The following is a 14947-nucleotide window of genomic DNA, read 5'->3' on the forward strand; positions in this document are numbered from 1 at the left end:
ATCTAGGACGAAGCTGAGCAGGACTGGGTGCAAAAAGGCTTTGCATATGCTACAGTTCTTCACTGTGGACATTTGTATCAATAGGAAACAGTTCACATTTTCAAAGGAAAAATAAAAAAGAAGAGAAAGCTGCTAAGAAATATAGTGCAAAACATGAACAGTGGGTTCTCTGTTGACTTCACCATCCTCATAAAACTCTGAGCAAATTCTGTATTCATGGCATTACTCTTTCATAGCAAAATTATTCCAGAACTACTTTCTGCAAAGTTGAAAGAAAACAGGGACCTGTATTTTTCAATCCCAGATGTCAACAGGTGGGCGGTAACATGGATATGAGAGGGACTACTTGCAACTAGTTTCTAGTGAGATCAGTTTGATCTTTTAAAAGTTATCGTAATCAAATCTCACAAGATAACTTTGGTTTTCTTCTTCGATTCCACAGAAAGAATGGAACAAGTGATTTTAAAGAATGAAAATTATTAGAGAAATTAGAACTATACTTTAAACAAATAAGAACGTACCAAGCGTAAAACTGAAAAGTAACACTAAGAGGTCCATATGCATTCCTAGACATTATTATTTGAGAAAATTATGAAAGCTGATACAGTGTCACCTGAAAGAGCCAGCTAATGCTCTGTACTAAGAGCACCCATAATTTTATCTCCAAATTTTCTGGCCTACTATGTATTTTTTATTTGGGGAAAGTTCAGAAACATCCATCCATACATACAGATGTTAGATGTTAAAGTACATTAATGATAACAGAACGTGAGCTGTTTACTTTTATTACTCTGGGTTTTTTTTTTCTAATTGAGTACAAATGTTAAGAAACTTAACTGAACACGTATATTTTTGTACTTGAGTGGTGCAGAGAAAGATAGCAAACAGGATTCCTTCTAGCCCAAGACACAGCAAGGGGGAAAGCTGCATTGCGAGTTCTCCCTCAACAAGAACACACCAAAGGATCATGTTGCACATCTGCTCTCTAAGAAGCCTGCATAAGAGAAATATCCCTATCACTTCTTGATTTAATTCATCAGTTATAGTGGCCACAGATAACACCTGTAGCAAGTGAAGGTATAGTTTTAATATATTTTTGATAGCAATTATACCAAAGAACTTACTATCTTCTTGATAGTAATTCTGGCCCAGAAAGTCATCATTTTCCTTGCATGCACTGAAATGAGGGGAAGGAGCTGATAGAAAGTCAGGGCCAAAGGAATTATTTTTCCAGCTGGATCACTTCTTCAGTTATGTTCACTACACAGTCACACAAACACTCGTACCAACACAACAGGGAAGACAGGACATTTTCTTAAAGGGTCCAAGAAATACTCTACAAATATGTGATTAATATGAATCCAAAAACATTCTTCTAGGTGTCAGTGAACTCCACTTGAGTTACCTCACAATTTTTACGTTGACAGTAGTTGGGACACAAAGCTGACTCAGAATTGGGGCAGAAAGGTTGTTGTGAAAACCACTTATTAGTTAAAATTTTCTGTAGCAGAGTTCCTCCAACCATTCCAGAGCTAAAACACAGCACAAAACCATACACTGCTACTGACCAGATCATCTCTCTTCTGCAATAATTTCCAAGGCTAACAGGCAAAAGCCTCAACAAAATAAGTATTACATATTTTAAAAATGAGAATTCATATTATATTATGTAAGGTCATGACAAACCGTATTTTTCTCCAGAAGAGATAAATGAAAAATGTAAGGAAAAATTATTCCATAAACTGAAATGAATGGAAGAAGTTAGCATCTACCACAAAAACTGAATATTCACACAAATTAACCATCTAGAAGGTGAAAGTTCACACACATCCCGAAAAGAAACATGCACACACTGTCAGTAAATTACATTTCAAGCATCTACTTAAGGTTGACAGTATCTGAAAAGTTCCAATTTCTCCACACAGACTCCATAATGTGAGTCTAGACTCGAAAAGTGTAGATGGCTACAGCATACATGCAACCATGTTAGGCAAATTTCACCTGTATAGACAAAACTTACTCTTCTCACAGTTCGGGAGCTGAGACAAATTCCAGAAGGATGAAAAGGAAGCAGGAAGACAGTGAGGCCGAAGATACTCTACTAAACTCTCCAATACTAGGAAGTATCCATGGCTTGTCCAAAGACTTCCAGGAGCAACTTACACTAAAAAGGGATGAAGCAGCAACCAACACTCTCTGCACTCTGAGACACAGCTGTCCTTAAATGATGCAGATTTGGTTTTCTTCTAGCAAAGCAACTACCCTTTTGAGCTCTTAGAAGTAGATGGTTCCCCAAACCAGTCCTTTAGATCCCAACTTCTCCTGCCTAGAAGGTAAAAGAAAACTAGGACATAATCTGCTGATGCATTGCCCTACTCTGCAGACCTTTCCTGTCCACTTCCAGGCAAGAAAAAATTATGCTGTTGGGGACATAAAGATTTGACACTGATACCTCTACTCAGCATACAGAATAAATTCCCTAGTGACGCACTCATAACAGGAGAACAAAGGATAAGGTGTTTTTCTTCCGTCTTTTTCACTCATTTCTCACAATATTTGCAAATGGCTCAGATCAGGAAGTGGAGCGGAAGAGTCTCTGATAAAAGGCAATGGGGGAACTGGGTAGCAATCAGGGTTATAGTGACAGAAATGTTTAGTTATATTTGAAGTAAGACTTGAAATGTTTGTTCTGGTTAGTTCTTAGGAAGTAAGACTGACAATTGTATCAGCATTTAAAAATAACAAAGAAAAATCTCATTTCAAGAGCTGAAGTGTTAACCCGTTGCTCAGGATTAGTAGGCCTGATCTGCTAAAAACTTTAAAGGGTACTGAGATATGTCATTGCAATTAATGAATCCCAGGCCTCCAAATAACATTGATCTAATTTATTTGAACTAAAGCTACTCAGAGTCCTCCTTGTCTTCTCATCCTGAGTTTCCAGGTGTCTAGCCTTCCTTGTTGCCTATTTCTGTACCTTTTCTAGTCTACATAATGCTTTCTGACCAGAAATGCATATAGCAAGTATTCAAAATGGGGTTACACCAGAAAGGTTTATGAAGGCATGTGATTTATCTTCAATAATTTTCCCAATGATTTCTAAAAGTTAGCTTGACTGACAGTAGACAGTAAGCTGATGGTCTTAAAAAAACAAAACAAAACAAAAAAAAAACAACCAAAAAAACCCCCAACCCCCCCCAAAACCTCAAAACCGTTCAAATAAGTATTTTCCCATCTTGCAGAATTCCATTTACCAAAGACCTGGATTTCTGCTACAATTAACATCAAATTTGTAGCCTACTATACCTGGGGTAGGAGGAAGAAAATCATAAATAAATAAATGTAAAAATAATTTTTATAACAAAATAAAATAATTCTGTGCTGATTTACTGCTCTTGTTCATTAGAAAGCTCAGTTACTGAGCAAATGGGTATTTCCAAATTACTAGTCTGATGCACAAATTCACAAAGTCTTTCCAAAGAAGTTAGGTTAGCAACACAGTACATGTTACCTTAATTGCTCAAATTGGATATGTACAGGCCGTCTTAAGCGTGAGGAAAAAAACCACACACCTCCCAAAACCAGCTTTGAGGTGTTTTTTTATTAATTTAAAATGGCAAAAATGGTGGTGGTGGTGGGGGGGACACGACACGGACACAAACAAACAAAAAAACACAAACAAAACTCCAGTCCTAATGGCATAGAGAAGAAACCCTCGTATTTGTGGTGGTGTTCCTTTGTAGCAATAGCTTTCCGACAGTCTCCTTGCTAGCAGCCCTGAAAACAGTTACCAAGTATATCAAAACACTATCATACACTATTTTTTGTCATTTTAAGAGAGAGCCCACGTGAAAAAAAAATACTAGATGTATGTTCTGCAGTCTCATGGTGCTAGTATACGTGATTTTATGATTTCTCCCCTTTATAAACTGAGTAATAAGCAGCACCTATGGATAGAAGACTGCTTATTCTTCTGATGGAACCTGTAACCCACTCCAAATTATAGGGAAAAGGTTAATTCTGCTGAACAACATGCTGTGTCCTTCAGTATCTGATTTTATGTACCATTCCATGGATAGCTGCTTTTAACAATTCACTTATTTTTCTTCAAGTGCAGCTTTTGAAACTGAATATTTTGATGCTTTCCCTGGAGGCAGATAGCATCAGACCCCTTGTGTGAGGACAAATACAGATCCACAATAAGAACATCCAGTTAATACAAAAAAGTTCACAATAAAATACTCTCTGAAGCATGAGGATTATGAGATACAAAGAGACAGACGTCAGAAAGAAAAATATTCATTGAGCATAGTACACAACTATCCACTTCAGAATTTTTGTAGTGTCCCCTGAAGTATTTAATATTGGTCAGGAATTCAGAGTAAGCATACACATCTCACTGACTAATGATGCAAGGAATGTAACAGTTAAGAGGCCCATTTCAGTTCGGGATATAGTAAACGTTCAAAAATAATCAGGGATTTACATTCAAAATCATATAACACTCAAAAGAACACATTCAATGCTTCAAATTGATAGGGGATCTCAAGGAAGAGGAAATCAGTAGCATGAATCAACTCATCTATTCTTATGTCAACACAGCATAATCCTATGAAAGGAAAAGGAATTAGTATTTTATACCACTCCCATTTCTGTTTGTTACAACGTTTACTAACAATATCAAATGAGTAGGAAACATAAATAATGCATGAATCTCTAAAGTGTATCACTTATTTAACAGAAACAATGTAAATTCAGCAAGAGCGGAAGGAAATTATTTTAAGTAAATTCCCATGATATAGATCCAAATATCCACATGAAATTAAATTAAAGCATTTCTATTGTTCCCTAATAATCACTGGGAAATAGAGGTTATTATTTTACATTCCCTGGTGGCTTGTTGCTGAAGTCATTGGAAAGGCAGTGGGGATTAATCTGACTTTTTATCCTATTTATGCTACTTGTAAAACCCAAGAGTCAGAGCTGTTTGGTTGGGGTTTTTTTAATGCACCATTTACCAAGAGCACCATTAAATTAACACCACCATGAAATGACAGATATCAAACATAAGGCTGTATATCATAAAAAAGGTGTCTTACGAGTTACTTTTTCCTTTATTTGCTTTTTAAGGGGAAATGTTTGGTGCATGACCTCTATTTTTTCTAAGACTACTAGTTAATTTTTTAGCATCAGGAAATAAAAGACAACGATTAAAAAAATTGACTTACAATAATCATCATATTATTACTGCTGCCAATAACAATAGCTGCAAAGCTTTAGACAACAGAGTTTTTATTTATGTGATACACAGTTCTATTTAACCTTATACGTCAGTGTTTTTCCCAGTAATACTGTTCATATCTTCTTTCATTAGCTTCTTCTAAAGAAAATGAAACCAAGTTCCTTTTGGTTCTTTATGCAAGGACAGAAAACTTACTAAGCATCTCTCAAACTATTTCCTTGACCATTGGAAACACTTAAATTATACATTCAGTTGACAAGCACTCCAACACTCTCTGCATTCACCAAAACAAATAAATAATTTTACATACAAAGAATTTAATAGGCATCAGATAAGAAATAAATTGGTGATATGAATAAATACTTTCCATATTCAAATCCAATTCATGCACTCATACGCATGCTCATAAATTAATAATACAAAATTCAAGGCAGGGAAATAAGATCATTAGCTGGTAAGTAAAATTAGCATCTGTCATTCCATATTCCTGTACATCCAGCATTTGCTGATATAATATTGTCTTTTGCTGTCGCACACTTCAAGAATTAAAAGGAAGTTGTAAATGGTATGATGAAGTGTATCCATAGTCTCAATGATGACTAGCTATTTTTCTCCAAGCCTTCTAAAAAATGTCAAGAACAAGAAGCTTTTTTAAAAAAAAAAAAACAACAAAAACAAAAAAAAAACCAACCCCAAAACTTATGCAAGTTTTCTCTTTTTATGCAGAGCTAAAGGAAATCAAATTCTTGAAGACCTGCATGCCCTGTCTCAAGTTTTCCAGTCAGCAGAGAACTTTTTCTAAAATCATCACTAATTTGTAAATTGGCTGGCTTGAAGTGCTTCCAGCAGAGGAATCAAAGTGCATGCAGACAATGGTTTGAAGATTTCACAGTTAAATCACAAGTTTGTCAGGCAGAAAACTCTTATTACTAGCAATCTATTCAGCATATAGCATGGCACACTGATCCTCACAGGGACCTCTGGATTATATGATGGCATGCAGAAATCTGCAGTAAGAGAACTGGAAAATAAAAACCAAGCATCTTTGACAAAGGTGATACTTCATTAGTTTAATTCCAATAATAACTAAATAAATTCCACCAACAGGCAGATAAAACTTTTTAAAAGCAGAGAAATTCCAAATTTGCTGAATTTTCTTATTGTGGTATCAATACCATGATAACTGTGTGTCCTCGATGCTCTCAGGATGAGCATTCAGTTTGAAGAACAAACAGAATGGGTCTATTTCAAACACAGCAAAAAGCTGGATGCAAATGATTTCCCATCAAGAGCAGCTTCTCCACACATGACTACTATTTGCCACTTTGTGTACTATGTTTTGATGATTGCATTCTACTAAACTTACAGCGATTTGTAAAATATTTTTCTGTAAGACTGAAACCTCACCCAAGTCTCTGACCCTGCATTGGGATCCAACAGCTCAGCTATACAATCTGTGCATTCCCACTGAAGTCATACTGAAATAGAACAAAAAGCATCTTTCTATCTGACTGGTCTTTTTTCACTTAATGAAATTAATGGGGTTTTTTCCCCCCTCTTACTCCAATGGCCTTCCTACAAGATACAAAGTAAAACGTTACATGAAAAGATCAAATTCTAAACTATAGAAAGGCCAGAAACTTCTAAAAGTGAAAAAGGAGTGACCACTCCAAGAAGAAAAAAGAAAAATAAAGAAAGATAAAATAAAGGTAAATTACATATACATATCATGAAAGACTAACCAGTTTGGAAAAAAAAAAAATCCTTCACCTATTCATTGCTTTTCCTTTTTCTAATAGTTAGCTTAAAATAATCTTTAACCCAAACTGGCGAGCTATTAATTTGAAACATTAACTAAGTAATTAACAAGTATTCTGGTAAACAGCTTTTAAGGTGGTAAGTACTGAACAGTCACCTCACTATTCCGTCTACCCTGGAAAAAATTTTCAGCATGAAGCAAAAATTTTGCAATTTTATAGGTTTAGTTGATATTAACTGTGCAACTATACCATATAAGTGTTTATGATTTTGCCACTTTAAAATATTTATGTAAACAGATATAGTGGGAGACCAATTCTATGGTTACTTACTCCTAGGAATAAATGAACTTTAGGTAAGCCTCTTCTTGGATTAATAAATTTGCTCTAATCTGAGTCAGAAAATCCTTTTCCTCACCTCCCTAAGTACTCATAAGAAGAAGGAAAACCAGGACAAACATAGTCGTTGGATGGATTTGAGCTAGTTAAACTTTCACAATATTTAAAAATCCCCCTACTGAGGTTAATCCTTTCCTCACTACTTTATCCATAATTGACTTCCAAGGAAGAAAAAAAAGTAGTTTCATTGCTTATGTGGAATTTTTTAAAAAATACTTGTACAAGAACACACTTAAACTTCTGTAAGAAAGCAACATCTGAATAGAAATATAAATGAAAGCATAGCGTAGATTCATCAGTATGGAAACAAAGGGAATAAGGATACCATAACAAAGGACAAATCTGACAAGTCTGATCAATAATGTATTCTGCAAGAGTTTATCAGGGGTGATGAATCTGGTTTCTCTTCTTACCAATTATTTATCATATTCTTGGATTACTAGTATATATTCACTGGACAATGCTCAAAGTATTTCATTAAATATAAATACCAATCTACATTTCCACTATAAGCTCTTTGTTTACAGTTTACTTTATTGCTGTGCCTTGTGACTAATCAGAAAATGGGGGGAAGGAAAGGTACAGCAGCATTCAAAGGTTATTTTGGGGTGGGGAGTGAGAAGGGAAGAAATTGTGAGAAAACAGTTTTTAAATCAATACAAAAGTATTTGACTGAACACTCCATTAAAAATTGCTGCAGTCTGTGCTAGCACATTTCTGCCTTTGCAGAATTTCAAGTGATTCTTATGAAATACTTAACATCTATTACACGAGTTAAAAAAATTAAAATAGCACTTCAGGAGAAAGAGAAAAAAGTGTACTATTTTATCTAAAAAGAGGCCCACTGCAACATATTATTGCCAACAAACTTACCAGTCGTCTCCTCTCCTCTTCAACAGCAATCAGGAGACGAGCAAACTCTTTCAGTGACTGGGCTGAAAAGAAAACAAAGAAAAAGAACATCCTGGTCAAAATTACATTTTCAAACCAGATGAGTCCATTATCTGGATTGAAGCTGTGGTGATCAGATACTGTTCTTATATAGTACTTCACTGAAATCAGTAGTCATTAAATAAGGCACAGACTGAAGCGAGCAGCAGGTCAAGAGCAGGTAAAAAAAAAACCAAAGGAAAAGAACCCAAGTCTTAAGAGTCATGGGTATTTAAAAAACAAATTTTAAAATGGAATATGGCAAACTGATTTTCCTGAAACGTGCAAAGAACAGTCTCAAAACAAAAACTTCTACAACCAGCCACAAAATTTACTTTAGCACACTAGAAGCAGAAAGAAACTGCAAAGAAAAATGTTGTGTTTCTCCTATTAAAGTGCAGCAACAAATATTTACAAGAACTATGAAAAATATTCAGGTAAAAATTTGAAAGTCAACATTTTAGAAGAATTGCATTATTTATGTCAACTGTTTAGGTTTAGCAGCTCTTTGGCTTTATGTTTTACAAGGACAAGCTCTCACGTGACGACAACAGGTGACTGATTTATAACCAAGCTCTGAATTGTATTGCAACTGTGAGAGTCTTTGCTCAAAACTGCCTTCAAATATAAGTCGAAGGGCTATAGCAGATGTCAACAGAAACATAATAAAAGTATTAACCCATAAAAGAGGGGAAGAAAGGGGAAAACGTTCCAAAAACTCTTAAGGCTTCATTCTCATGTAAGCAAGTGGTGCAAACCTCTCTGGAAAAATCTATCTTTCCATTTGTATTACTTTCCCAAGGGCATATGGGTTATTCAGAATTCAGCATCACAGTTCCACAGACAAAAAGGCAGAGAAGAATCATGTGAAGAGAGCTAAGTAGCTCTTTTTACTTTCTCCTGATGCATCTAGCAGTAATTGATGCCAATGACAGGATGCTAAATTTCATGGTTTAAAGCTCTGATCTCAGAATGCAGATTCATAAATCCTACAGGTTCTCACAAAAAAAACTTGAGACAATCTAAATCTTTTAAAGAAGAAAGAAAACTTGTAGAATTTCTGAAAAGAATAGGCTTGGAAAAGCCTTCACAGTTAACCAACATACACTGCTGAGGGTATGCTAACAGAACTCTTGTCCTCTTAGCTATTTTTCCAACTTCTTACAAAATATGTTAGTCTCCAATAATATGGCTTCATCCCCTCTCAACCTCCCTGAAAGATTTAAAGAAATAAGAATATTTTCTAGATAATCTGCTGTGTTTCAGTACCTTCTAAGAGGGAACCAGTATCTAGCTTGCCTTAACTGCCTTGTCAGCATTCACGAATTGCTACTTAGTTTTTGGACCACACCCAAATAATTTTGATCCCTTATCCCATCTGGACCTTGCAGAGATCACCCTTGCATTCTTCTTGCTGTCTTTTAACTTTTACAGCTGAAGAACACTTCGCTGTTTGTTCCAATTTCTTCTGCAAGACCTTATATAGTCTGTTCTTTGCAGCAATAATGCTATACCTGCATATCTTGCCCTCTAAGTCATTCTTTGCTGACAAATTCTTTTTTCCCTGTTATTAGCCATGAGTTCTTTGTTTAGTCCAAATACACATGGTAAATTAAATGTCCATCTCGCTGGGTCTTGAGCCTTTTCCTCTAATAATTTGCCCTGAGAACACAAACGCCAGAAAATTTTGCCACCTTTTAAGTAAAAGAAATTCTAGGCCTCCTGTGCAAACTCCTGAACTCCTTGACTCAGGCTTACCAGTTGAGCCTTTCAATTACTTACCAGCTCAGCCTTTATCAGAATTACATCTTTATATCAAGAACTTAGTTTGCTATCCACTGAATTAACTTAATCTCTTAGTCAGCTCATAATAACCCATCTGCCAAAACCAGGTAAAGAAATAGATGATGAACTGACTGGTTAAGTTACCTAATAAGAAATCTGTTGAGTGTTACATTCAAAAATATCTATGTACTCATTACAAAACCCTAAAAACTAAATAAACAATGAGCCAGACACACATGGCCAAACTATTTATTATTTTCACACTGATATTGCCCCAAATTTAACAAGAAACTACCCCTGCCTGTAGAAAGCAGGACAGAACTAGTTAATCCCTTGCACATGTGGCAGAGTGATTTTTTTACCCACCATTAAAAAAAAATTAACCTTTTGAAATAAACTAGATAAACATATTGTTTGAATTTTATTACCTATTCAGGGAATTAGGATGCACTTCAGAAAAACAGCTGACTTTCTAGTAAAGCCAGCAAGAGAAATTGTTTCCAGATTATTTCAGTGAAATAATTGGTCATTTTTAACCGCAAGATGATGTGTTACTGCAGTCACACACTGAAACTCCATTCCCCCTCCTTTTTTCACTTTTTTATTGTGGAGCCACTCACAATGACAGAACTATTTCAAAGAGAAATTATCATACCCAGCACTGTATCTTTGTGAGGCCAGCAGATCCAGAACCTACTGAAATTTAAGTTTTCCCTAACCACATCAAGCCTTACGGTACTCTTCACTTAAGTTTCTGATCACATCATTAAAACCCTGTTAATAAAACAAAGGCTCATGAATTTTATTTTCTTCATCATCTGCAATGAGAAAGTTAACATTTTACACCTTTCAGCAGCCAAGCACAAATACTTCCAGTTCCCAGTCCCAAAGTATGGGCAGGACTTTATCTAAATCAAATAGAAAGGGTGGGGGACAAGCAAGTAAAAGCAATACAGTTATGAAGAAAAAAAAATATCCTCTCTGGTCAGGCAATATTCAGCATTTTAGGAGCAAAAAGATACTAAAGGAAGAAGAACAGGAAGCAGAAACTGGGCAGAAGGATGACTGGAAAGTGTGAGGAGGAAGGAAAAAAGACCAACCCCGTAAGAGAAACTTTTGATTCATCTTCCTAATTTCAAGGCAGAACTGGAAGGTGTTTTTAGTTTCAAAGTCGAAACTTTTGCTTAGAATTTAAATACAGACAGGGCAGACAGAAAAACAACTATGAAAATGTGTTCTGCAAGTGTGCAAATCAAGATTTTCCTCAGTCTTTAACACTAATATAAAGGTACTAATATGTCACCTATACAGTGCGCCTCAGCTAAAGATTGAGATGCTGTCTCCATCTTTTCTTCCCCGTTGCTTCACCTTTGCGGGGATTATAAAGGTCAAAGTTTTACTAAGAACACAGAACCTACATTCTTCAGCAGGACTAAGACAAACCATTCCCCTGATCCTAGAGGAACCTTCACTGAAGACACCTTTGCATCAATACCGACTACTCCTCCACTGTTCACTGCCCAACACCCACATCCATCCTTTTTGCACCGGTCAATGCCCACAAAGCCACGGAGCATCCTTTCCCAGCTCGGGAGGTGCACAGGGAGAACAACAAGTCCATCGTGCAATTCAGACCACAATGAAGGATGCACGCCCAGTACGCAGAGCTCAGCAACGTGGATGTCTCTGGTGACCCCACTGGTTCTTCTGCCCTTGCAATGGCACCACGTAACGCCAAAAAAGGCTTTACCACCGCCAGCTCTCCTACAATACCAATAAGTACTGCAGCGCTTCTGAACTTTTCATGTTATTACACCCTTCTTCCCATACAACTCCCACTCAGTCTGACCTCATTAAAAGCCAGGGTCTGTCCCCGGAGAACTTCATCTGTGCTGGAAGCTGCAGAGGAGGTGGTAAACAGGGAAGGCAAGGCAGCCCTCGCTCCTCTTTTTCCAGCCTGCCCTTTTCCCTTCGTCCTCCCCTCTTCTCCCACAGCCCCCCTCCGGTTGCAGACAGGTGACAGCTTCGCCTCGCCTGGGGACTGGGCTGGGCAGACGGAGGGATACCCAGCACGGGGACCACCGCGGGCCGTCAGAGCTCACCGCGGGGACTCGCTGCCCGACAGCCCCCGGAGCTGGGCAGGGGCCCATTCCCCTCCACAGCCGGGCCCCCGCGCAGGATTTCAGCGGGAACCCGAGGCACAGGGTACAGGCACCTAATTCTGCATTCCCAGCTCTCAACAGGAAGCAAACAAATATTTCGACAGTAATAATCTGAGGTGCTTTTGCGTAGTTAAAAGCCAGGAGATTTAAAAATCAGAACCACTTGTGTCAGATGTGGCCCACTGCTGTCCGTCAGGAAGCTCGGGAATTACAAGCAGGCCTCGCAATCTTTTCTTACTAATGCTGCAACATTTTTATTTTTTTTCTCCCCTTCTTTTTAATCGGAACAGACACAGAAGAATTAAAGTTAAATTTATAAATACAAACAAGGGTGGGGGGAGGAAGAGTTATGTATTTTGCAAGAGGAAATGTCATGGGAATGTGCTGATAAGAAGTAAATTCTGAAAACACACCAATAATATAAAGTACAGTACGTAACCTAACTTATAATACATACGAAGGTGGTTTTAATTATTTTCAAAAAGCACCAGCCTCTTTATTTGCAAATGAAAAGCCTTTTAGTTTGCTTCATAAGGAAGCAAACTAACAGTACCAACACCTTAAACCTTAATGGTGTAGCTCCAACAATGTCCTTTTTTCCAAAAGATGGGTTTCGTTTGGGGTTTTATCCCTATCATTTCAAACATACGGTACAGCTCCATAAACAACTATACTTGCATAATCAAAAGGGAACTGAAACTTAGTGCAGGACTAAGTGAATGAGGGAGAAATGGAAAAGGATAAAAATTAATTTCTCTGGATTTATTGAATGTATTATTAAAAATACGCCTCATTTATGCTCCAGAATTCTGATTTACTGCATTAAAATCAACCCAGCGGTTCATAGGAAAAAAACCCATGTACTTAATAAACTTTATGAAGTTTTTGTTATATACTTGTGTAGAGAATGATTCACCTTCAAATAGCATGCCTATGGACAGTATTGAAGCTACTCTATCAGTAACTAGCTTAATACTAAAGAGTACAGTGTTATACTGCACTACTAAATGTTACATACAATAGGTATGATGCCATCTATGTTTCATGAGAAAAGGAAAGCAACATGTATGAAACCTAGAAGTAGTTTTATATGACCAATGCTGAATCCAAAGACACAAAGCCAAGTTTGGAAGGTAATGTTCAACCCAAGACAGAATGGAAAGTTACCATGGAAAACAGAATTTTTAAAAATGTTCTTTTCTGTGAAATGGACTGTTGGTTGAACTTATACTTATGCATGCAGTCTTAAACAGTGCACAGGTGATTTTTAAATACTGTAAAGTACACTAAACAACATTTTATAGTAGTCTAAGCAGCTATCACCACTATCTTCAGATACGTGAATGCCAGCATGGAAAAAATATACATACAGAAATATGTCATTTGTTATTACGACATCTTGCTGTATAAGAGGCAAAAACATGCAAGCCTGTTGGAGATTTCCTTATATCTTCCTGATCTGACTGGGGAAATGCCAGGACTGTGCTGTACATTGCTCCCGACACACTTTGGCAGAAAGGTCAGTCAAGTACATCCTCTCTCCAGAACTGGTCATATCTAGCATAGACGAGCTATAGCAGGCTCTGAATTCATGACTGAGCATGAACTTAAACTAAAGCCTCCAGAGGAGTTTTTCCCAGTAAGTAATACATTACCGAATCAGAATTGAAGATGGACCTAAGACCCATAAGGAAATTTTCTAAGGATTAACACCCGTTTACTAGACTTCAGTGACAAAGCAGAATAAATGTTAAGACCCATAAGTGCTGGGAGGGCTGGGAGAAGAGACTTTCTTTTCCAATTCTAAAATGAAAGTAAACATATTATTAAATAGTGACTAATTCACAGACCTATTTCCAGAGCTTTTAACAACTAGCATTATTTGCAGCCACAAATGCTATTTCAAACAGTTTCTCAAAAAGCCATAACATCAAATAAAATTTCCATCCTTCTTTCCGTGGCTTCAAGCCATACTGAAAAAGTACGGGGGGCGGGGGAAGGGGAAGTAGGACAAGAGGGGCAACAGATGGTTTCCTGATCAGACAGAAAAATCACAGATTTCAGATTAACACTGACAGGCTACCACAAGTATCTGGAATAAAGAGCCAGTAACTTGCCTTCTCAGTACTTTCTACCTAACAAGAATTGTGGATGTCATAAAAGCCACATAGGATCTGTAGTGTATATCTGAAGGTAACTAAACTGGATGTCTCAAAATGTTGCCACTATGGCAAGTTTTCAACACACCAAAATGTAAATCCAAAGAAGGAGTGTCTTGAAATAAGGCTCCCAAAGCCTCCCATTCTCTTTGTCTTTCAATATGTTGCCTATGAATTTAGATATAACCTTATCTTATACTACACAGATTTCTTTTACCACTGTCACAACCTGGACTGATTTGTTAACAATTCTTTTTCCTTCTTTTGTTTTTCTACTGAATAAAGCCTATAAAACATTAAAAGTGTACAATTATCTACAGCTTTAAATAGAATTACAGTTTAGCCCAAAGGGCACAAGCTGCAGGATCAACACCTTACTGTGCAAACTGAAATAAAGAATAATTTGTGCAATTTATAAATATTTCATAACCAATGTTGACTGGGCTTGAGTACCACTGCAATATAGTTAAAAAAATAGTAGTATAACTGCAACATATTCCTACAAAAAACAGGGGT

General features: G+C 36.8%; 1 protein-coding gene across 2 annotated transcripts in view; it reads right to left on the reverse strand.

Moving 5' to 3' along the window:
* Positions 1-14947, reverse strand: part of ARHGAP42 (Rho GTPase activating protein 42) — a 165014-nt gene that overhangs the window by 99932 nt on the left and 50135 nt on the right. For both annotated transcript variants that reach the window (XM_049823141.1, XM_049823140.1), the window contains exon 3: positions 8269-8330. In XM_049823141.1, the coding sequence (XP_049679098.1) occupies positions 8269-8330 (62 nt within the window). The remainder of the gene's footprint in view (positions 1-8268; positions 8331-14947) is intronic.

The sequence above is a fragment of the Accipiter gentilis genome, chromosome 19, assembly GCF_929443795.1.
Source record: "Accipiter gentilis chromosome 19, bAccGen1.1, whole genome shotgun sequence".
NCBI classification, from domain to species: domain Eukaryota; kingdom Metazoa; phylum Chordata; class Aves; order Accipitriformes; family Accipitridae; genus Astur; species Astur gentilis.